The 23297-nt window shown below is 38.4% G+C and overlaps 1 protein-coding gene across 3 annotated transcripts in view; it reads right to left on the reverse strand.

Moving 5' to 3' along the window:
* PRDM16 (PR/SET domain 16) overlaps positions 1 to 23297 on the reverse strand; it is a 423154-nt gene that overhangs the window by 46906 nt on the left and 352951 nt on the right. For all 3 annotated transcript variants that reach the window (XM_067567133.1, XM_067567131.1, XM_067567132.1), the window contains exons 4-5: positions 16847 to 16981; positions 3320 to 3422 (exon numbers count right to left, since the gene is read on the reverse strand). In XM_067567133.1, coding sequence (XP_067423234.1) covers positions 3320 to 3422; positions 16847 to 16981 — 238 coding nt within the window. The remainder of the gene's footprint in view (positions 1 to 3319; positions 3423 to 16846; positions 16982 to 23297) is intronic.

Here is a 23297-nt window from a genome sequence, read left to right on the forward strand (position 1 = left end):
GTCCATTCTACCTCCTATTTATGGATTTGGGTTCATTAAGGTTTTATTTTGTTTTTTGTTTTTCTTTTTGCACGATAAGTAAAAACTGTGCCCTTCACAGACAGGTTCCTACTTCAATATCTTAGCAAAAAGAAAAATTCAACAACAAAAACTGCTGCCAGTGCTCAATGTCTTGTTTGTCAAATCTGTGGTTATATGCGTCTATCTTAAGTTCCATCAGTAACACTCAGGACAAAGCAGGAATGTAACAGAAAAATAAATCAGAGCCTAATAGCTTTCAGAGAAACCAAGGGGAACACAATTATGTGGCATCTACATGCTAATCTACCAGACTCAAGTCTCAAAGGAGTTCAAGAACCCTACTCAAAATTCCTGCAGTGATAAGGGGTCTATTGCATTCGGCTGGGGTTTGGATAAAAGATTTTTATGATAATTATATTTGTGTGGAACATTTTTGCATTTTCTTTCTTGTGCAATTCATAATTTAAATGGGGGGGAGTGGGACAAGGGGAGGATATCATTATTGAAGGTGAAAAAGTATCAAAAAGACAAATATTGGATGTTGGGCTATTATAATTTGAAAGCAATTAGCTGGCAAAAGCATGACACATGATTAGGAGGATGCAGATAAATGTTATATAATGACAACAATGGAGTATTATAGGGAACAAAGTGTTTTTGCTTGTTCAAATAAATGTCAATTAAAAACAAAAATGAAATCCCTGAAGCAAAACAGATCATCCTACATTAAACTAAACAGCTTTGAGTTTTCTTTCTTTCTACACAAATTATCAAAGCTATATTTAGTTTTTATACCATTATTTTGAGGAAGAAACTATTCACATCTCTCTCTTGCTCTCAAGAATAGTATTAGTATTTCTGAGAGAATACTGAAAAAAAATTATTCAGAAATATTCATCTGAATGCTTCAGTTAATATGTATCTTTTGTGTTTGAACTCTTTTTTCATTCATTTTTCAGAGTACCCTTAGCAAAAGAGGTTTTTGGTAGGACCATTCACAGTTAATATCAAACAAATACTGTAGAATATTCACAGCTAGTGGATTTTGCATTTATAATCGTAAGTATTTGCATTAGAATTCTGAAACTAGGAGTTAAGTTAATGTACTAGTTAAGGAACAAAACCCAGCATGTGATCAGAATGTCCAATCAAAATAGCTCAGTTTTCAAATACTGATTAGGTAAAGCAATAGACAAATAATAACCAATAAAATGAAATAGATTAGTATAAATCAGTCATCAAATAATAGTGAACAAATCTGAACCAATCATGAACTGTTCCCACAGTCTATGTATAAACAGAAAATATGGACTAAATTCAGCTAATTGTTCACTGTACATAGTTCACCCACCTCTTGTATTAGTATTTAACTTTCATCGTCACCAAATTAAAGCCAAACTAAAAAGCACATTAAAATATATTAGTTCTTAGCTCATCTATAGTGACTTTTGTTTGGGAAGCACAGAGGCCTTCATGTTAAATTAGCTTTACAACATCCTAGTGAGACAGAGTATTGTTTCAGTGTTACTCATAGTGACTTACAAAGGATTTTTTAAAGGGGTGGATTTATGCTCTTTTTTGATTCTTTAAAGGAGGCTTACAAGGTTACGTTTTCAAATTGGTTTTCTGTGGCTTAGGTTTTTACTTTAGCGTTTGTGCAGGTAGACCACTTCCATGCCGCAGAGCACTTGAATTGTGAGCTCTGTCACACTGAGGGAAAGGAACGGGGATATTGACTCTTTAATGAACACATCCCTGTATCAAAATGTTGGTCACTCTGTTAAATAAGTGTTAATAAACAAACCAAAAACAAAGGAACTTAGGATCTGTCTGACTGGGTCAGACCAAGGGCACATCTGGCCAGGTTTCCTGTCTTTGACTGTGCCTACCACCAGCAACTTCGGAAAAAGGTGCAAGAAACCCTGCCGTGGGACGTTCAGACAAGCCTTCCTTCCCCCGCGGAAAGTTTCTTCCTGATCCCTAGAAGGTAGAAGCTTGCTCATGCCTGAAGCAAGAGGGTTGTAGTCCTTCTAAAAGTCTTGGGTTTGGGTGGGCTTTTTTTTAAACCTTTGCTATAAGAATTTTGATATTCTTGCCACCTATATAAATAGGCAGTTTTTAAAAATTCTTCTAAAACCAAACCAAAGTTGTAAATAGTCTGACTATTTCCCTTCCCCTTTCTAAAGCTGCTCAAAGTTCACTCTTCATTTTCATGATGTCATCATATCACTAGTTCTCCAATAGTCCTAAAGCATTCCACTGGAGATAAGACCTCTATTTCGAATGAAAAACAAGCAGCAATCCCTCTTCCCTCTCCCCTTTGAGCTGAAAAAATCATTTCAGGCCACCTTTAACATCATAAAAGGGGCGTGGAGTGGGGGAAGGACACAAGATCAGTTTTCTCTCTTTGCAAGTTATCTTTAATTTCATTTAGCAAGTTGGTGGCATAGTCAGAAACAGAACCCAGGCATCCTGACTCACAGTTCCTTGCTGTAACTATTATGAAACACTCACTCCTCCACGAAAGCTTCATGGCTCTTTAGATATCCTGTGTGGTTACTGAACTTTAGTAATTGGTATCAATGTATTTAGGGGAAAAATGATTATGCTAATGCAAGTGCTAGAGAAAAAGCCTTATTCCCTAGGTCTGCTCAATGCACAGTACGATATACTTCTAATCAATCTGCTCGCTTGGTGAGTCCATTCGTGCCAGGCGCCTTGACCTGCCATTCCCATATGCCACCAGGAAAGACACACATTGCTAGGCAATGTAGCAATGAAGATGTTAACTTTATTTGTGATCATTCATCCAGCTTGTCACTCTCACTCTTCAGCTGACTGTCAGTTGATGTTGTGGAGCCATCCACATTATAACAGCACAAGGGCTGTTCCAACTTTTGCACTGGCCACATTTGCCCTGTGATCTAAAAACACACAGCATGGTTTGCAAGTCTCATAATGGTTTGGCTCACTTTTAGTGCAAACAAACCACCACGATCACTCTGGGAGTTAATGAGTTGCCCCCTGCAGGATTCAAAGCCACAACATTCCTTAATGTTATATATTAGTGTATCCAGGCCTATGTTTAAGTGAAAAAAAAGTTTTTGCTCAGACTTCATTGGCTAAGGCAATCAATCTAACCAGTGAGAAAAGATATCACTAAGCATAAAACCGTCGAACAGTCTGCAGCTGCAGAACAGACAAGGCCACCGTGGAGACTCAGTTTCTCACAGGATGTGCTTTCGTTACCCCCAGTTCTGAGGTGCAGAGAGATGCTAGCTAATAACAAGGACCTCACCTTCCAGACTAGGTGGCATGTTCCCAAGAGAATAGGCACCTTCCTTCATATACACCAGCAGTTCTTCTCCTGGCTCAATTTCTTTAATAACTTTATAATAGATCTGGAGACAGGAAAACAAAAATGAGACAGACACGTTAAATATGCAAAGCAACATTTTATAATTTTACGCAATAACACAAATGATTCTGACTAAGAGGGGAGGCTGTCACTTGATTTGTTTGATAATTGCTACTGAGAGCTCTTTCTCTGCCTTTATTTATACTCTACATGTGTCAGAGTTTCATACGGTTTGAATGATAAAGTAGTATTTACAGTCAGAGCCGCTCTCATCCAGATTACACAAAAACTTCCTCCCCCCGTCATAAGGTTACTGAACTAATATTTGTTAAAGTAAATAGAAAATAAATTTGACAGAAAATTAGCTTTGGTCCCTGCTTGTTAAGGCCAGAGTCAAGCTGGTGCTCTGCCCTCCAATTCTTCAGCTGATCTAAATTAGCATAGCAATGGAGCTACACCAATTTACACTATCTGAGTATTTGGCCCTTAAAGATGCGATATCTTTTAGTCATTCTTTAAGCCACTCTGTCCCTATTCAAAATATTGTGAGCCAAACTTAGCATTCTATTGCCCAAACATTTTGTAATTTGGTGAGTACGATACCACACATCTTAGATATCTGTCTTGCTGCACTGAAGCATTATCAAAGGAACACAGGTGGAATTCACTCAAGAGCAGAGCCCACAAATAGTCCTATATGCACCACTTGAACTGCATAATATAGGGCTCAAATGGTCTGAAAGAACTTATATAGATCTCCTGCACTGGAATGAGTTTTGACTACTTGTGTATAAGGCATAAACCTGAAAAGAACCCGAGGGATGCATTTATTAGAGGGGAATAGCACTTGTTTTATTTATACAAGATGAAAATTCATTGAATCCAAGAGATAAAAGATTGTAATGCTGCAAGCAATATATGTGTATCAACATGTCAGGTATTGTGTATTAAGTACACTACGTCGTGGACACTTTTACTTATTACGCACCATCCAAAAGCGTGTTATAGCCTTTACAGAATAAGAAAGAAAAGCACAATCCCAATAAGCTTGCAGTCTATGGCCCTTATTCTGCTAATTATTACATCTGGGCAGACACCTGCACCCATGCAGACTCCCATCAGCTTCATTAGATGTGACACAACAACTGAGAGTAGCAAACAATGAGGTGGGAAGGGTGAGGGCAACAGTAATAAGATAACACCATTACTCAGTTTTGGTATGCACACGTGAAGTTCCATTACATTTATTTATTTTAATTCACTAATTAGAGTTTTACACACACAAACACACATCCACAACCACACACTTCTTTGTTGATAACACAGGAAAGAGGTTTTAGGAGAAAGTTGACTGAGGAAGAGTGGAGCACCAGTAAACAAAGACTGAGAGGTCATCTAATGAAGGAGCAGCAAAGAAAAAGCACAGAGATGGGACCGTTAGAAGGAAACCAGTGGTGGGAGTTGAGCGGATGTCCCTCGCAAAGTAGAAAGGCAATATGCCAGGAGGAAAGGTTCAAGAAGTTCTGCACCTTGGATGTGAGGCCAATAAGGTTTCCAATTTTCCAAAAAGTTTGTTGGACTCTGCCCTATTCTAATACCAATACCCCGAGAATTCAATGGATATTAGTTATTAACCTTAAAAGTCAATTGCAAGGTTTTGTTAGCACTGGGCAATCCTTTTAGCAGGGGGTGAATAAATACCATGGTGTTTACATAACAGGCGCATAAGAATTTTCTTTTTTCAAGTTAATCAATTATAAGTCTCCTTCCCCCACCTCCTATGCAGTTTCTTTTTCTGAGTCTAAGCTAGATTTTATTCAGCACTTTCATAGTTCACTGATTTAGTTGAAATAATAACTCAATCTCCGCTAATCCACTGTTTCAATAGGAAATGAACATACAAAATTCCTATAAGTCTAGTGATGTGTACTGATCAATATCCCTAGGATGAATATTTATTCTCTTTCATTTCTCCATACAGACACTGCAACACACAAGAATAACCAAATTCCCAGGAGTTATGAGCATCTGCAACCCCAGCTGAAGTTAATGAGAGCTACAGGTGCTCAGCACCTCATGTGATTTGGGCCTTCATTGTTTTCTGGCCAAAATTTACATAAATTACTCTCTTTACTCCCATAAGGCGTCTCACTGAGTTTAGTGGGGTAAAGTTGAATACGGTTACTCATCTGAGTTTTTTGCAGAATGAATCCTTTGTGAGATCAGAAAATCTCAGGTACATAAATTAATTAATATTCCACGTTACAGATGAATACAGAAGTGGTAGCTTACCATAAAACAGTAAATTATTTCAAGTACTAGATTATTTATTAATAAAGTATACAGCCTAGGAGTTTATGGAGGGGTGTAACCCTGGGAGTAATTACATTCACGGGAAAATAATATCTTGCTTATCTCAATTGTTATTCCTCTTTTCTGTCTGTTTGTTATTTTAAATTGACACAATCTAAGAAATGCATTTAACTATAATCATGTTAAATTATACACTCAGGACCTGATTCTCCTGAAGCAAAGAGAGAGATCTGTCTGAGGAAAGAATCAGCCAAATGTTTCAGCACCAGATATCAGCTTGCACTATGATTCATATTTTTATCCTATTAAAGAAAGAGAGGAAACTGGAAAAACGAATTTACTAAGTACATCATTTTCAGTGTATCATTACTATTCAGTAAGATAGCCTCACTCATTAACAAACAGCATTCAGAGGTATAGGTTCCCTTCAATACATTTTGAGTATTCAATTAATATTATATACGTCTTTGTTGAGAAATATATTTGGTTGGCCTAAACATAAGTGAGAAGCGGAAGGCAATTACTTTTCTTATTTTTAGTGACTTTAAGAGGACTGAGTTTCTTTAAACAACACACCTAATATTGAGGTGTATTCTAGTTGTGTGGAGTGCTTCATTTTGTCTTCTGAGTCCTTCCATTAGGGGGCAGTCTTTACCAACTAAAATAATAGGTTGACAATAAATATCCAAAACTACAGGCATTCCCTCTTCCCCCCTGCCTTACACTGCTCCTCTGTCCCTGTTTTTCATACAACAGTTGTTCTAAGGCCATCTCATCCCAACCTCCTCCTACCAATTTAGGAACACGCATACCAAATGTGCGTGCAAAATCTATCATCACACAAACCTGTACATAAAAGACCCCACATGCTGTTTGACATGACTACCTTACACATTATGACCAGTTTCAAGGCACTAAGCATATCAAAACACGGGACTTAATGAAAGCAAGTGCCAACAAGAACACGAAAAGAAAAAGAACCCAGTATTGGCAAGAAGTTAAAAAAGAGAAAAGAAATTGAATGTCTAACCTGTTTTCTCCAGGTAAGGTGCATCAATTCAGAGACTTGAGTCAAGTTTAAAGCTTTCCAGTAAGGTATCCCAGTATCAGTGGAGCTGGTGACAAAAACCATCCTCTATACTTAGAGAGAGGCAGCTGGTATTTCAGGCCTTGTGACAGCTCATGCACTGAAGGACCATCCTGGCTACTGCATCCTCATTCGGTGCATCTCTCTTACAGAGGGATTTCTTTAGTGATCCTTTCTCGATTATCTGAACTCAAGTCTGAGACACTCCCCCTAATCTTATCAGTGAGGACTGTTCTCTCTGGAGACCCTCCCTACATTATGCATGTAATAGAGACTACTTTGCTGCAAATCAAAGGAAAAGGAAGTTTGGGTTACACAGCCAGCTGTCTAAGTTTCAAACAGGCTGAGGATTTTATTTTCACAGCTCTTTCTTCATTAAAAGGCCTGAGATTCAAACAATGGTTATTGGATTGCAATAAAAATCCCCATTTTGAAGATCAACTAATACAGAACAAATCAGGGTAGGCAAAAATAAAAAAACAATTTCCATTATTGCTAAATAAATTTAAAACAATTCATTTGATTCCCCCAATTGTCTCTATTTGTGCTTCTTTATTTTAAAAGTCTTCTAACTTCAGCCAGAGATTAATTCGAGGATAATATCACATTCACAGCAGACCAATGAATTCTAACACTAAAGCTGTTTTAAGTTCTGTTGTTTAATTTGGAATTTTTATCAACATGGACATGATACCAAATAGCAAAGGGAGAAATATCATTAGACTTCCGATGATTTTGGGAACATCTCAAATTGACGAGTATCCCATTCTTGCATTTTCCAGATTTAGCTTGTTTTGAATCATTGCAAACGTCTCGTGAAAAATTTCCCTGCTCTTGGACTGTGACTCACTGCTTCGCCGGGTCTACAACAGCTCTGATCCCGCAAGTCAATGGGACAATGTCCAGGCTCAAGGGGTCAGCCTATGCAGAGCTACATGCAGGACTGGGGCCTCTCACTGAAGAGTGCCCCAAGGTCCTCAAACCAAATGCTTTATAGAAGTGCAACACATTCCCATTTTTAAAAATACGATATGGGAAAGTGAACGTATCCCAGAGAGAATATGCTTAATTGTTATATGCAAATCATAGTCATTTGCATTCTGGATAGACTTCAAAGGAAAACTACAGTTGATATGGAGCATTACTTTTTTCAAAAAGGATTTTCTTCATTTTCACATGACGCTTGTTTCTTTCTTGTCTCATGAAATGGACACGATTAGCCAAATACTGAATATCTTGGTCAGTTTTCAGATCAGTCATTATTCAGGTAAGACTCCGGGGGAATTTTGTCAGAGTAAGAATTACCCGAGTAAACACCTCAGGGTTTGTCCCAGTAGGTACAACATTGATAATTTAGTACCACTTACTCACATCTATGTCAGTGAACCAAGAAAAAATTCTGAAACCCAAGATACCCACAAATGAACATATGTCTCTGAGCTAATAATCCAAAACCAAACCAATACTGACAAACAGAGCAAAATCTGCAGGAGCATCTAGTCCATGGACACTCAATTTTATACATAAATATAAAGAGCAGATGTTCTAAAATCATGAGTAAAATCCTGGCCCCCAGTGAAGTCAATACTTCCACTCCCGTTTCTTTCACTGGGCCAGGATTTCATCCCGAAACTTCAAAACCATAATAATGAGTGGCTCATATTAAATCTAATTCAATATAATATCATCATTAGGTTCCCCCCTGCCATATTTTTTTTCAAAAACAAAAAGCAGCTGAGGTAAATATATTTTAGTAATAATCAAGAAAAACATAAAAATACAAGACAGAGTAATTACTCTGAAAAAAGCTAGTCATTTTATCCCATGCTTCGTTACAATAATTAACGTCATCTTGCAATTGTGCTACTGCAATTCTGAATTAATTAAAAGTACCGCTGTGTTTAAAACCTATTCCCTTTTGTTTGCTGTGAACTGAAAAATATCAGATTAAATAATACATATAAAAATTGTATTTTTAAAATAATTTATATTCTCTACTTTAATCAAAGTCCTATTAATTTTCTTTCCATTTTTCTTACACCAGATGATGACATCATTAAAGTTTTTAAGCGCCAAACAAATATTAATGAAATATTAAAGAAAATACAAAAACATAGATTTAGTTTTAGTGTAATGCTCTCCCAGAGACTTGAAAATGTTACATTTCTGTTTGTACTTCTTGATTTTCCTAAAAATCCTATGGCTAGATATGAATTATTAACAAAAAAAGACAAATCTATGTTCTGTTGAGGCCCGAACCCCAGGGCAAAGGAAAGACTCCCAGTGACTTCAATGGTCTTTGGATCAGGCATTTTTATGAGAACCTTTTATTTTCTTCCCCCCTTAAAATTTGGTGTTTCTCAAGTGTTTCTAAGGATGTTAGCCTGGTGCTGGGGATATTTAGGAGGAATCTAGCTCTGATTAGGATAAACATTTTGCAGCATATTAAAAACCATTTAGTACAATTACTGAAAATTACTCAAGAGGCAGAACTGCAATGTGATCCTAATCTAAGTCCCATCTCATTAACAGCGCATCACAATGTAGTCAAAGACTGTACATCTTTTCTATGAAAAGAGTGTTCTTGAAATAGACAGACAGTTGAAAACAATGTGGTAATTGTCTAACTGTTTTCAATATCCATGCAATAGACAAAGATGAAACATGTGGAATGAACAAAGTATGTCTGAATACTACCTCATTATTCAAGTATCTTTCATTAGAAACAGCGTTATTTACCTGTTGTATGAGTGATGTCTGCTATTTACTTAAGCTTCATCGTGATAGCATTTTTCTACTTTAAGAAAAGCACACATCACAGAACTGAGAAAACAGCTGCAGTGTTTGGCCAAAGATCAAAAAGCGCACCCACTGATTGCATCGGTGTGCAACAGAAGTGATGTACAGAGTCTGAGACAATTTAAACTGCAAATTACTGACGTCGTTTTTTTTTTTTCTTGCAAGTAGTTAGTTATATTAGAAATTATGTGAACAACACTAAAAATATTTCCAAGTGTTGTTGATCTAAAAATACAGTCAGATGTATGTAAATTATATCACTCCAGTGTGGTTTTCCCTGAGTCGGTACCGGGTAAGTACTTCAGGACTTTGCCCATATTTGTAGGTGAATTGGGATTGTATATTTTGCTTTTGCTTGGATGTGTTTCTGCTTTGCAGTATCGACCTCTGGGTTCTATTGAGCCATGTCGAGTTCTTCTTTGTATGTTTTAGAACATTGCATTATGTGCCTAGAGACCGTGGGCCCAAGATAGCTTATGTAAAAATAATATAATTATTAAAATAAAACTAAACAGTGGCCTAATTTTCCAATCAGCATTGCTCCTAACTGCTAATCCTTCTGTTTTCAAATAATCCTAGTACAATACAGAAATGAAAAACTGCTACTGTACCAAAAATATTGCAATGGGTAATGCACCAGTTCCATACCATTCTATTCAAATACCACATTTACAAGTAATTTTCTATCCTCTGCTAAACTATAGAAAATTCAGACGAAGGGATTGTTTAAATATCTGTTCTTTGAAGGCAGCAGAAAAGATAAAACAGCAGAGAAGTGTTAATTTGTTTTCCAGATATACTGAAGAGATTATATGGCTTTTCCTCAGGCCTTGTACAGTTTTTACTTAGATGGAACTCTGATTTGAATTGGTGGGTACTTTTTTTTTTCTGATTAATTTTTAAGTGAGGATTGCAGTATTTACCCTGTAAGTATTAGTTTAAAAAACATCATGCTAAAATTTATATTTGGAGAATGGGTTTAAAAAAATGGAACTGGGGGATAAAATGTTATAACTAGTGTCTTTGAAGAAAAGCAACATTTTACTTTAAAAGAAGTTAAGAAAACACTCAGTAGTCCACATTTTGCTCTTAGTCACACCTCCATAAATCCGGAATAATTTTATTGGCATTATTGACAACGAGAGTTCTGTGGCACTTTAAAGACTAACAAATTTAATATTTGTAGCCATAAGCTTTCGAGAGACTTAGCTCTCTTCTTCATCAGCTAAGTCTCTCGAAAGCTTATGTCTACAAATATTAAATTTGTTAGTCTTTAAAGTGCCACAGAACTCTCGTTGTCTTTGCTGTATACAGACTAACACGGCTACCCCTCTGGAACTATTGGCATTATTGAAGTTGTTCCTGCTTTAAATGGGTGTCAATGAGATCAGAGCTCAGACCTATGTATGTACAAATAAGAGTGAAAAGGACTATGTCCCAATGTAAACATATATTATTTTTGTCTGGATAGCAAATGGTTTTGATTAAAAGCTTGCCCTGGCTTTCATCAGCACAATGATATTTAGTTATTTTGAGGGGAAATCTTTTATTACAGAGCTTTTGTTTTCTTTACATGTTTAAAGAAAGAAGATTAATCTTTGCATGCCTACTGAATGGCTATGGTTGAATCTTTCTCCATCTAGCCTGAGTCCCATTCTACAGACAGAACGTGCTCCATGCTGTAGACAAATTAACATTAACTTGTTTGTTAGTCAGAAGTTGAAAATGTTCAGTTGCTTTGAAAAATCACATTCAGTTTGATGGTTTAGGGCTTGATCCTCTAAGGTGTTGAGCTGGCTAAATTCTCATGAGACAAACACTGATGGTGCTCAGCACCTGGCAGAATCAGAATTATTCACGGCTTATAGCACATGAGAAAGAAGTGTGACCTCAGCTCTGATAATCTGGTATGCTAAATGTATAACACATGATAACTGGGAAGATTAATGTCTGTAAAACACAATAGCCACAACCCTACAACCATATATCATGTGAATAATGCTGCTCACTTGCACAGAATTACTCCTGGATTTAAGTATTGCATCCTGGAATTTAGATGAGTGCTAATTATTATTATTTTATTTACACTGAATTCTAATAAGGGTCAGCAAAAGAAAGGAGAGTGAAGAGTGAAATATGATTTTCCCCCATCAGTGTAAATGGGGGTCTAACTGCGGAGGTTTTAACTAGCCACAATGTGATTTAAAATGCATTTGAAAGTCTACAGAGTATCTTCATTGTTTTGCTCCTCTTGACCCTAATGGTTCTAATGGGTTGGATTAGAAATTTCTAAACCTGGATTTTGGTGTCTAGTGAGTGTACCGTGACTAAGAACTTTAAATTGGCTAAAGTTCAAAATATAAATTTTTCTTCTCATCCAAAAGACAACTTTGGCTAGTTGCAATGACTTGAACCTACTTCCATTGAATTCAGTGGGAGCAGGAATTGGCTTATAGATATTTTCATACTAATTAAAATAACTTCAGGTGCAAATTATAGACCTGTCTGTATCTATTGAAACTCTTCAAACCAGACCATCCACTAGCAATTGTGCAAAGAAGAGTCACCCCTAGATAATGTCAATAGTTTGAAATTTTCCAAGAAAAGGAAGCTGTGTTTGTGTTTTTAAGGTAGTATGGAAAAATGGAAGGAGGGAAGTAAGGATATTAATCCAGCATGGACATGCTTACTGGCATTTCCCCCACGTAAATGTTGAAATTGATTATAATAATAACAATGATAATAAAGCCTATGAGGATTTCAGTGAGCTGCTGACTATACCAGATATTGTAAGGCCTATTGCTCCCATTCAAATAAGACCACAGACTGTCATAATGAGCTGCTTGAGAAAAAGTACATCCTGACCTTGGTGTTGTTATGCCTATGATTTTTTTACTTAAGTGTCTGGGACTTCTGGTTATCAATCACCATTGTCTGCTGCACTTCGTACACTGGACCTTTTTATTCCTACCAGCTGGCTTGACCTAAAAGTCTTCATTGCTTCAGGAAAGAGGTTGGAGGGAGAAAACACTTTGAAATGCCTACCGTCTAGTTACATTCCATGGCCTTTTTATTTCCCTCTTCTTGAATAACCATTTTGCGACCTTTCTTTTTTTGATGTATATTTTAGTGAATTTATAATAAAGCAAATACACAGGAAATGACTAGAATGTAACAGAAGGTAGAGAAGACAGGTCTGGTGTGAGTGCAAAACAGCAGTTCTTTCTAATTAGACTGTTACATAAATTGAAACTATGCACAACCAAGAAGCTCCAGATGAAGGAAAAAGAAATTTAATTAATTGGTCTTAAAATCATATATAATACAAATAATCGTTTAGCCCTCTAGCTGCTGGCAAAATATATACATGTTGCTCTCAATTGAAGCATTAATCTGGCATGCTTAGAAAAGGCTAATGCTCTAAAGGTTAATGTTTCTAACAGAAAGAATGTACATTAACACCAAATTGGCCTGTTTCTGCTCTCTTTTATTCAGTCTAAAATATTTTTGCAAGAAGCCCAAACTTGGAGTTACTTATTCACCTCTAATGATCCCCTTTGTTTGTTTGTATTTATTTATTACTGTGGCTAGACTGATTAATTCAGAAACTGGAAATGGCTTCTTCAAATTCCTGGTGAAGGTCCTTTTTGTCAATGGCAGGTGTGATGTAGGTAGAGCTGCTTGAATTGACCACTAGGCAAAACTACATTTCTAAACTCAGGGAGTGAACATAACTAACTGGGGAAAGGGCTAGAAACGTATAAGGCGGTGCCAGAAGGTATTAGATCGTTTATCCGATTGCACTGGAGCTGCAGAGCCTATGGGGAGTCCCAAGTATATGACTTAGTGTAATAGTCTGAGCTCAGATAATCTGTGGGATGCACTAAGAGGAAATCAGGCCATTTGTAGCCTGCCTGGAGACCAGTATAATCTGCACAGAATGAAGGACTGTAAAGGTCTCTGTAATAGGAATGGGGAAACATAATGGCCCCTATGATATTTATCCTGTCACTCTCTGAAACTGAGATATGGGATCCAGCTCCTTGTGCTACCAAATGCGTAGAGCAGTTTATGATATGAGGCACGGAGCTGATGATAGATGTAAGGCTCTTGGTTAGAAGGGTCCTTGTTAGAAGAGGTTTCATGACGAGTACTGGACGGGCATCACAGCAATCAGGAGTTCATTTTATATAAGCTACCCAAAGTTTGGATGCTTTTATCCAAACCTCATCCAGACCATGTTGGTCCACAAATGAGGCTGCAAATATTGCAATATTTTGACTTTCATATTTCCAGTCATCTCCAAGGTCAAGCTATAAAGAAGCATATTAGAATATGAATGAGAAAAAGCTTACTAAAATATTTCAAACTTTGCTACGTTTATTGGGTCAAGCATTGGGTGAAAAGTTCAGGTCAATTTTCATTTTATATGAACTGACATGCCCATCTGTGTCGGAGTCAGAGCAATATTTTGGCTTCCATTTCTACTGAAGAGTTTCTTGTAATGCCTTCCTTAGTAACATGCATGTTAAAAATATATTCTCCCTCTCAGCAGACTCCAAATACTTATCTACAATGCTAGGTAGTAATAATATTAGTATTGTACTTCTCATTAGAGATAGGCCTGAATCAACACCCTGGACTTGAACTTTTCTCAATTTGAGGTCTTCTAAATCCCCAGATCTAATTGTTCATCATGTACCCATTTCGATTTTTAAATCTTCCAAGTGCTTTACAAAAACTAGCTAATTAATCCTCGCAACACTTTGTCATCTGTCTAGGAGGGAAGATGACTGTGTCTTTGGGAATATCATTATCAAAATCATATGAATTCCTTGTAATATCTCCTCCACAAGGAGAGTGTGCTACAGACATCCCCACAACATGCCTATTAGGTTTGTATTCTATTCCCCTCTCAACAGTTTCTGTAACCGTTCCCCCCACTTAAATACAGACAAAAACTTGGTTCACAGTTTGGGAGCGGACTTTCTATCCATCACTGTCAGTGTACAACATGCACTTTCTACTGTTTGGACTACAATGAAATACCAGCATTGATCTCCATTCATTTTTCTTTTTAATCAAGAGAATTCAGGTTTCATGCTTGCTGACAATGCTTTCCAGTTTTCCCCTACTAGAGGAGAGGTCTTTGGGCCAGGAGATTCTCACCATTCCAGTGCCCTTAAAAAGATCATTTTATTGACATCAACAGCACAGCTGCTGAATGGACATCCCACTCAGCCACTTTAATTCAGCCAAAGTGCTGGTGTTCTACAAATCCTGCCAAATTATGGCCACTGGAATGGAGTATATTCGCCTTTGTCTTGTATTCCAAAAAGCCTGGAGATAATCTGCTGATTGTAATTAGGTTCCTCTTGCAGCATTTGCAGAAAAAGTGGAAAGAAAAATGTGTGTAATTTTCTTGACTCTCACAAAGAAGAGATAACATCCCCATGGGGGCTCTGTTACCAAGAGTCTCCATGTCTGAAGGGTGCCAGAGAATGATAAAAACAAACAAAAGAAAACTGCAGCTATTGAAACTGGAAACATGATGTCTTGAAAACTAAATGGCTCCAGCCTCATTTCCCCATCATTTCCATGTTGCCGTACATTGTGCAACTTTATGAACAAGCCTTTAAATTGCATAAATTCTGTTCAAATTCCAGTATCATGTCAATCTGCTACCAAAGAGAGTCACTTCAGGAACAAACAAAGTCTTACAAACTGATTCCTCTGGGATTTTATTCTGCTTGCTATGTGGCAGTAAAGCAACCTAAGTTATCCACATCACCTTGTCAACCAGACAGCAGCTTTAATTCCTTAAAGTAAAGCTCATACAATGTGCAAAACTTTGGAGGGAAAAAACACTGAATCTCCACTGCTTTACACCATGTGTGATTTGTGTAAAGTGCCACCAAAACAGAACAGTGGATTTTTACACCCACTCTGCACAGGTGTAAAGAACTACACAAGGTCTGGGACAGAGGAGAATCAGGCTCACCACTTAGGAGCAGTTCTGTGTTTGTTTCCTATCAGACAGATAGACTGCCTGGCTGGCTGGCTATCTGATTATTTGCTTCTTTTAGATTTTACTGGCATGAATCTGCATACACACTAAAAAAGAATCTTTGTTTCAGTTTAACCACTCATGCTGCTTATTCCTCATGCAGAGCCATAATACTTTCCTTGTGATGCCATCATCATCATCTCCACAGTAACCAAATGTGACATCACAGACAGAAGATTATGTCTAATGTGTGTGTGTGTGTATGTGGGAGGAGGCTGTGGGGGGGGGGGGGGGGGGGGGAGGGGAAGGGGCGGGGCTGCGGGGGGGGGGAGATAAGCAGCTTGTACAGATACAATTTTATATCAATGTTTGGATTTTTTAGATATTTATCAATTGAAATTTCCAAAGTTGTGTAAAATTATGGGTTTTAAGCATTTTTAAAATTTTTATTGATTTAAATTTTCTTAGTTTTGGCAAATTATTGGGGGCAGGGGGGGAGATGCAGACAATAAGTATATGAGGACTGCAGACATTAAGATTTAAAAAGTTAAAGCTTTATAAACTGTTAAAACACAAGTTGTGAACATCACATGTGAAAACATGCGACAGACCATACTTGTTTTTACTAGTCATTTGCTAGTCTATTTGTAACAAGCCTAAATCAAAAAGTCCAGATCACTGGATTTTGACACTAATAAGTTCTCAAGCAACATTTTTCCTACTGTGCTTATCTGTAAATTGCAATTATTATTGATGGAAACATTTTTTTGTTGTGTGCACAGTGAAATTGATGTTTACTGACATTTATTGATAAAAATCTAATCTTTCCATGCCTAAGTATATGTAGGGAGTGAAAAGCTAGTTCAACAAAAATAAAATGTGAACCCTAGACTAGCTTAAAACTCATAGAGAATGGAAAAAAGGGATATCAAGAGAAAAGTTGCTACTGTTGTATTGTTAATTTGGCCCTAACTCAGGAAACACCACAAATCTCAGGAGAAAGCCAAAATTCATCTTGTTCAAGTTTGATTCCCAAACCAGAGACGTTCAGAAAAGCATGTAGACTTGAGGGCTCTTATCTCAACTGAACCTAGTAAATACATCATCTGAATTTTCACATGGTGATGGTTTGCTTTTCCCCTAAATACAAAGCAAACCTGTATTAAACCTGTTAAAGTGATCAGGTGAATGTAGCAACCTGATAATTGCCAAAGCCATAAAACTTAACACATTGTGATGGCTCAACTGAGCAGAAGCATACCTGGTCATTAATCGGACATACAGCTAGATTTTGTTCATCGCAGGAACAGGCTACTCGGATGTATTTCAGCCAGTTTCCAGTTCCAGTCTGATTAGCATCAACACAGAATTTCTCATTTCCAAGGTCATCAGCGATCTGCGGAAAAAGAGAAGGTGGAAGAATTTTTTTTCACTTGATATGAAATGATGATAAATACAGAAATCATCAAGTGAGAAATGTACTTTTATAATTATTCGCAATGCAGGGCCCCAAAACAAGAAAAAAAGCTAGAGAAACCGCTTGTTAGTCTACGTGATTAATAAAAATATACAAACAGCTACCTAATAATATCAGTTATATTATAAAGCCACTTAAGTCCCAATCAAGAACTTCTCAGACTAGAAGAATCTCCACTGATTTATGGGGCAAATGATCAAATCCACACTGAGCAAGAAAAATACAGCTCCAGTACTCATATAATATATTACAACTAAACAGTTTTCTATGAACGATCTAGGTACTTGTATGGCTCCATCTCCATGTTATCAATTTCTATTATTAGGTTAAAAAAAGGAGCACAGTACTTACTACTGTAAATAAAAACAGACTTTCAAAAACAAATTGGGGGTAAAACTGGTTATGTTTTCGTAAAGTTGCAAAATTAAATATATAAATAAAGGTGCATAGACTTTTTTTTTATCCTCAGTTATACGTCTGTGGCCCTGTTGCAATTAGCTAGATTCAGTGGACCTGCATGGGTGTCGAAGGTGTAAACTTCAGAATAGAAACCTTTACAAAAACAGAAAGATTCTGGTGTAAACAGAAATAAAGGGAGGGTTATGATCTAAAACGCATTTTTAAAAGCAGGAGACTTATGGCTTTTGCTTTCTTAAAACAGGAAAGTAACGGTTTGACCATGTAGCGATCAGCAGGTTGTCAGCATTTCACACCACAGTATTTGAAAACATGTTGGGTTTTACCAGCATCGCACTTAAAATAGTATTTACCAAATTATACAGAACTACAATATCTAAGGTGGGAGGGGAACCCCAAAACAAAGCCCATGGCATTAAAAGGTTTTAATCATATCACTAGTTCCCACTGATAACCACACAGCTCGAACAACGAGAGTTCTGTAGCACTTTAAAGACTTTACACTTTGCATCTGACGAAGTGGGCTGCAGCCCACGAAAGCTTATGCCTGCAGAAATTAAATTTGTTAGTCTTTAAAGTGCTACAGGACTCTCGTTCAAGCTGTATACAGACTAACACGGCTACCCCTGTGAAACTTTTCACACAGCTTGAGTCTCCTTATAGATGCCCTATTTTCAGACCTAAATTCCCCTCTAGCTCTAATAGATCCAGTGTTATTGCACGATTATTTCAGTCTTCCAAGGATCTCAGAATGCTTTACCAGCAATTAATTAAGTCTCTCAATCCCTCATTGGGCATGATAATACTTTTCTACCTATTTCAAAGATGGAGGAATTGAGAATGTGGGGGCAGAGCAGAAGAATTAAGGGACATGATGAAAATAACAGAGAGTCAGCGGCAGGGCTAGGAGTAAGAAACCAAAGGCCAGATTCTCAGCAGGTACAAATCAGCATGTGGAGTTGTACACCATATGAGGATCTGGACCCCAAGAGTCCTGACATCCCATCTTCTGCTCTAAGCATTAGACCACAATTTTTTAAACTACCTGCATTAAAAATGGAAAAAAGGGGAAATCAGATAGGTTAGCATTTGGCCTAATCCTTTGTATAAAACTTGGTACTAAAGCTTCAGTGGAAAATTTCTCCCTCCTTACAGAATGTGTGTTTACATGGGAAAGCATTAGTGGGAGAAAACAACTATACCAATGTGTAATTTTATTAATATCCTACATAGGTGAAACACAAGTTGTTGTTTATCAACTGTTGCACACCTGTGCTATCAGCATATAGATTTCAGTGATTTATCTAAACTAGTGGGCCATAAACTCAGAATAACTTTTGCTGACCCTGTCACTTGACAATGGTAAAGTAACAGAGGACAGAGGATAAGGAACTTTATCAGAATTACACACAAAAAACCTCCTACCTTAAAAGTTTATTATTAAGGTTGCAAAGTCAAGCCTCCAAAAAAGTTGCCTGTGCAACCTTAATTCAGCCCCCTTGTCTGTATGTATTATGAGACAGTCTTTAATTACATGATCACATATTTTTTCCACAGGACCTCAGCCTCATTCAGTGTGCACACTTAATGAGCAGCTATTAATATTTTATTTTCTCCTCATTGTTCAATGGATGGTCCCATGCCTTATTTACTGTCCACTATTCAAACCATGCTCTGAAGACAGAATTATTAATTTCTTCTTGGGCTTTTCAATAGTGCTCATCACTATAGTATCTGTGTTCCTAGTTTATTTTTGCAACACTCTGGTGAAAAGAGAGAGTATTATTATACCCATTTTACAGATGGGGAACAGAGGCACAGCGAGACAAGGGTCTGAAAGCATTAACTAATTTTGGGTGCTCAACTTGAGACATCTAGAAACTGTCTTTTTCAGAATACGTAGCATTATACAGCACTTTATATATTCAAAGCAAGGTTCCCATTCACTTCAGCTGCAGCTGTGAACACTCAGGATTTCTGCAATCAGATCCCAAAGTCTCGAGCCAGGCACCCAAAAAATAAGGAATACACAATAAATGATCTCCCAGGAAAAGTTTGGTTTAAATGACTTGCCCAGCATCTCACAGGAACTCTGTGTCAGAGACAGGGATAGAATCCAATTCCCCAGGACAGCATTCAACTGCCTTAACTATGGCTATATCTACACTGCAATTAGACATCCATCTGCAGCTGGCCCATGCCAGCTGACTTGGGCTTCTGGAACTCGGGCTAAAGGGCTGTTTAATAGCCGTGTAGCCATTTGGGCTTTGTCTGAAGCCCGGGTTCTAGGATCCTGCGAAGTGGGAGGGTCCCAGAGCTTGGGCTGTAGCTGCAATTAAGCAGCCCCTTAGCTCAAGCCCCACAAGCCTGAGTTGGCTGGCATGGGCCAGCTGTGGGTGTCTAATTGCCATGTAGACAAACCCCTATGGGAGCATCCTTTCTCTTCTTGCAATCTGCTGCCTAAGTCACTACACACCTTCCAACTTCTGCAACAAGTGAAGCATGGGGTCTTACGGACAGCTTCCTTTACTGCACAACCCTGATTCATACCCATTCCATCCCAGGCACTGAATGAGGCAGGGATCCTGTGGAAAAATGAGCATGTGATCATGTGGGTTTCATGGATATTAGCCACAGCAGAGGGAACACCGGGATCTTGGGTTCTGTTCCAATCTCTGGAGAGGCGCGTTCTCTTGTGGTCACAGATTCTTCTGCCTAATTCCCCCAGATTAACCCTTCTGCCCCATCCCCTCCAATCTGTCCCTGTCCAGTCCTGGGTCTTCCTTGCCTCATCCCTGTCCCAGTCTCCTCCTCTAGTCAGTTTCAGTCTCCACTCCTCAGGTTTCTCACCCCAGTCCCAATCTCTGTCTTCCCTCCACCGACTTTCAGTCCCAGTTCCCTTGCCTGGCCCCAATTCTGGCCTGCAGCAGCCTAAAGCAGTAATTGCAGGGAAAGTCCTGCTCATCCCTGAGCTGGAGCAGACCCAGTGTGGACAAAATCTTCAGCTGTTGTAGCAGTTAAGCTATAAGAAGTCTCCACTGAGCATGCACAAACTGTGACTTTGCAAGTGCCTGCAAGCTGGCCAAATTTGGGCAGATTTTCATGTAGAAGGCAAAAGACACGTCCCTGACATAAAGATCACCACTCCCTTGCCAAATTTCAAGCCTCTGCTTCAAAAGATGAGGATGTTAGAGCGTTAGGAAAGGTCACTAGCATTTTTTAAAAAAATATCAAAACAACATCTTTTCCCCTAGCCTCATTCTTGAAAATGGCTGACCTGTCTGAGGCTGAAATTTAAAAAAAAAAATCAGCCTGAATCAGAAACCCAGCATGAAAAATTTCGGCCCAAATGCTTGAAGTTATAAGCACCCAAAGCCTGGGTCCTATAATGGGAAATATTAGGCAAACTTAATACTAAGTGATGCTATCAGCCTTGCTTATAATAAGGAACACATTATCATCCTTGTATCTACTCCCTCTCTCTATGCATCACTGTAGAGCTTTCCCTTGGCTTCCTGAAATAATTTTAAAGAAAAAGTCACACATCTTCACGGGCTCCACATAATCTAATTTCCTACAACAGGATACAGAAACAGAGATCTCTCTTTTAACTGAGTCCTAGACCATAAGGACCTTACAGATTGTAACCATAGAGGCAAACAGTTCCAAGCAAGAAGTTCAAATGTTGAGACCAGCATGTCACATTCAAGAGATGAGCTGTTGCATTTTGCACTAGCTGAAGCTTCTGGATGGACTTCAAGTGGTGTGCTAATTAGAATGAACTGCAATAAACTAGCCTTGAGGTTACAAAGGTGTGAACTAGTTTGGCAGAGTCTGCACCAGAGAAGAATAGTTACAGAGTCTGGTCCAGCCACATACAATGTTTCCACAGTGAAAGTCTGAAAGTAACTGTGAAAAAAGTGATGATTAACCCTCAGCCCACCAGAAAGTGCCATGACTGATTACATTAATGCTGATATATCAACGTAATGGGTACTCTGAAACTCTCATAGACAGACAGACTTATATTAAATATAAGAGTTAAATTAGGATCTCTCTCAAACATTTGGAAGTTTGGAAAGGTTTTTAAAAAGGAGGTGTTTCTCCTGAGAAAGGAGTGCATTTGTCCATATCAGTCTGACTTGTCCTTCAGAAAATGATATACCAGTGTTGAATTTGTGCAGGACGCATGTCTTCTTCAGTGATGCAGAGGGGAAATGAGACTAGACAAGCCCCTGCCTCCTTGCTGCCCTTGCCCCAGGAGCCTCCTGACGTTGAGGCACTTTTATTAACATGGTTACTATCTCACAGGCTATTTCCACCTCTCTTCATCTCTCCTAATGAGTCTGAATCCATGATGTGACATGAGCAGTGTAGAAGGCCATACTCTAATGGTATGTCTACACTGCAGAAAAAAAGTGCGTCCTTAACGAAGGCTAGCTAACTCGGCTTAGAATCACAATCGAGACGTGGCAACTCAACTTTTAAGTCGGGATAACAGCTCAACTCCAGGCTCCCAGATAGGCTTTTATTTGAGTTGCAAACCTGAGCTAAAAGCAGAGTTGCTGTGTCTTCACAGCTATTTTAACCCAAGTTAACTAACGCAGGTTTGCTGACCCGAGTTAAGAATGCACCTCTTTTTTTCTTTTTTTTTTCTTTTTTTTTTTGCAGTGCAGACATACCCTAATGGGCGGTCAGGGTGCTAACTGCAATAAAAAAAATAAATACTCTGGGTAACAAAATCAGGACGTGTGTTTGACGTTCAGGTGTCAAAGCTTGAACAAATCAGGTAGCTTCTGGCAGCATCTCCCAACCCTCACAACATTGTCAGCTTGGATTGGACATTACAGCAGTGACCATTTGATACTGTCGAACAAGGTAGCAACATCCGGGGTTACAAAAGTGATCTAAATTATAAGCTTTCTTTTTGTACTCTGTGAGGTTCGGAGAAAGACACTGCAGGTAGTGCTGGTGGAACCCAGAACTCCGCTCCAATTTGCTGAAAGACTCGCAATTCATGAACCACTGAGACTCTGTGTTTCAGAATGAAGCCTCACCTGGCTAAAAATCACATGAAGCTCACTCCTTTTAGCTTTGAAACCCAAATTGAAACTCTGGGGGCGTGAAATCTCATGAACCAAAACCGGAAAAAATATTTATGTGAAACCCTGAGAACCGAAACCCCTGGTTTTCATGCACTCTTTCTCCAACCTGTAAATAAACTGAGCTGCGAAGAGAGGCCCAGCAACAACACTCAACTGTGTTTCTGTCTAATACTTTATCCTACCACAATGTGTGTTTCCTTGGTTTTGATCAGGACACTCTTAAAATAAAAAAAGCTTCCTGTTGCAGTGTAAGATAGGTGGCAGGTACAGTGCCTGTGGATGTGGTTGGTAGGCAGGCCATTCACCCTGTTTTAAAGTGGAGAGTCTTGCTTTTCTAAGGTTTGCCCCACGACTGGTACTGAGACAAAACTGGATGATTTTTTGTCAGGTATCAGATGGAGGGGAGAAGGGGGAAGCCCTCACTGTTCCCGGACGTATGAGGACATCTGGTATTCTGGGAATGCCAGCGGGATCACCCTTGTGGTTGGGCAGCTGAAAAGGAGGGAAACTATCAGTGCGTCCCAATAATGAGGACTCTCTCCTGCCTGTCAGCACACCCAGGGCTTGCCTACATAGTGCATTAGTCTGTACTCAATGGCTGTAAATTTGAGTGCACGCTAGTGTGTTGTGCACTGAGTGGTCTGTGTGGACCCTGCTGGCATACACTAAAAGTTCCCTAGTGCACATTAATGTAGGACTGTTTAAAAGGGGAG

The sequence above is a fragment of the Emydura macquarii genome, unplaced genomic scaffold (assembly GCF_026122565.2).
Source record: "Emydura macquarii macquarii isolate MOO-44397 ecotype Brisbane River unplaced genomic scaffold, CSIRO-AGI_Emac_v2 contig_2768, whole genome shotgun sequence".
Taxonomy (NCBI): Eukaryota; Metazoa; Chordata; order Testudines; family Chelidae; genus Emydura; species Emydura macquarii.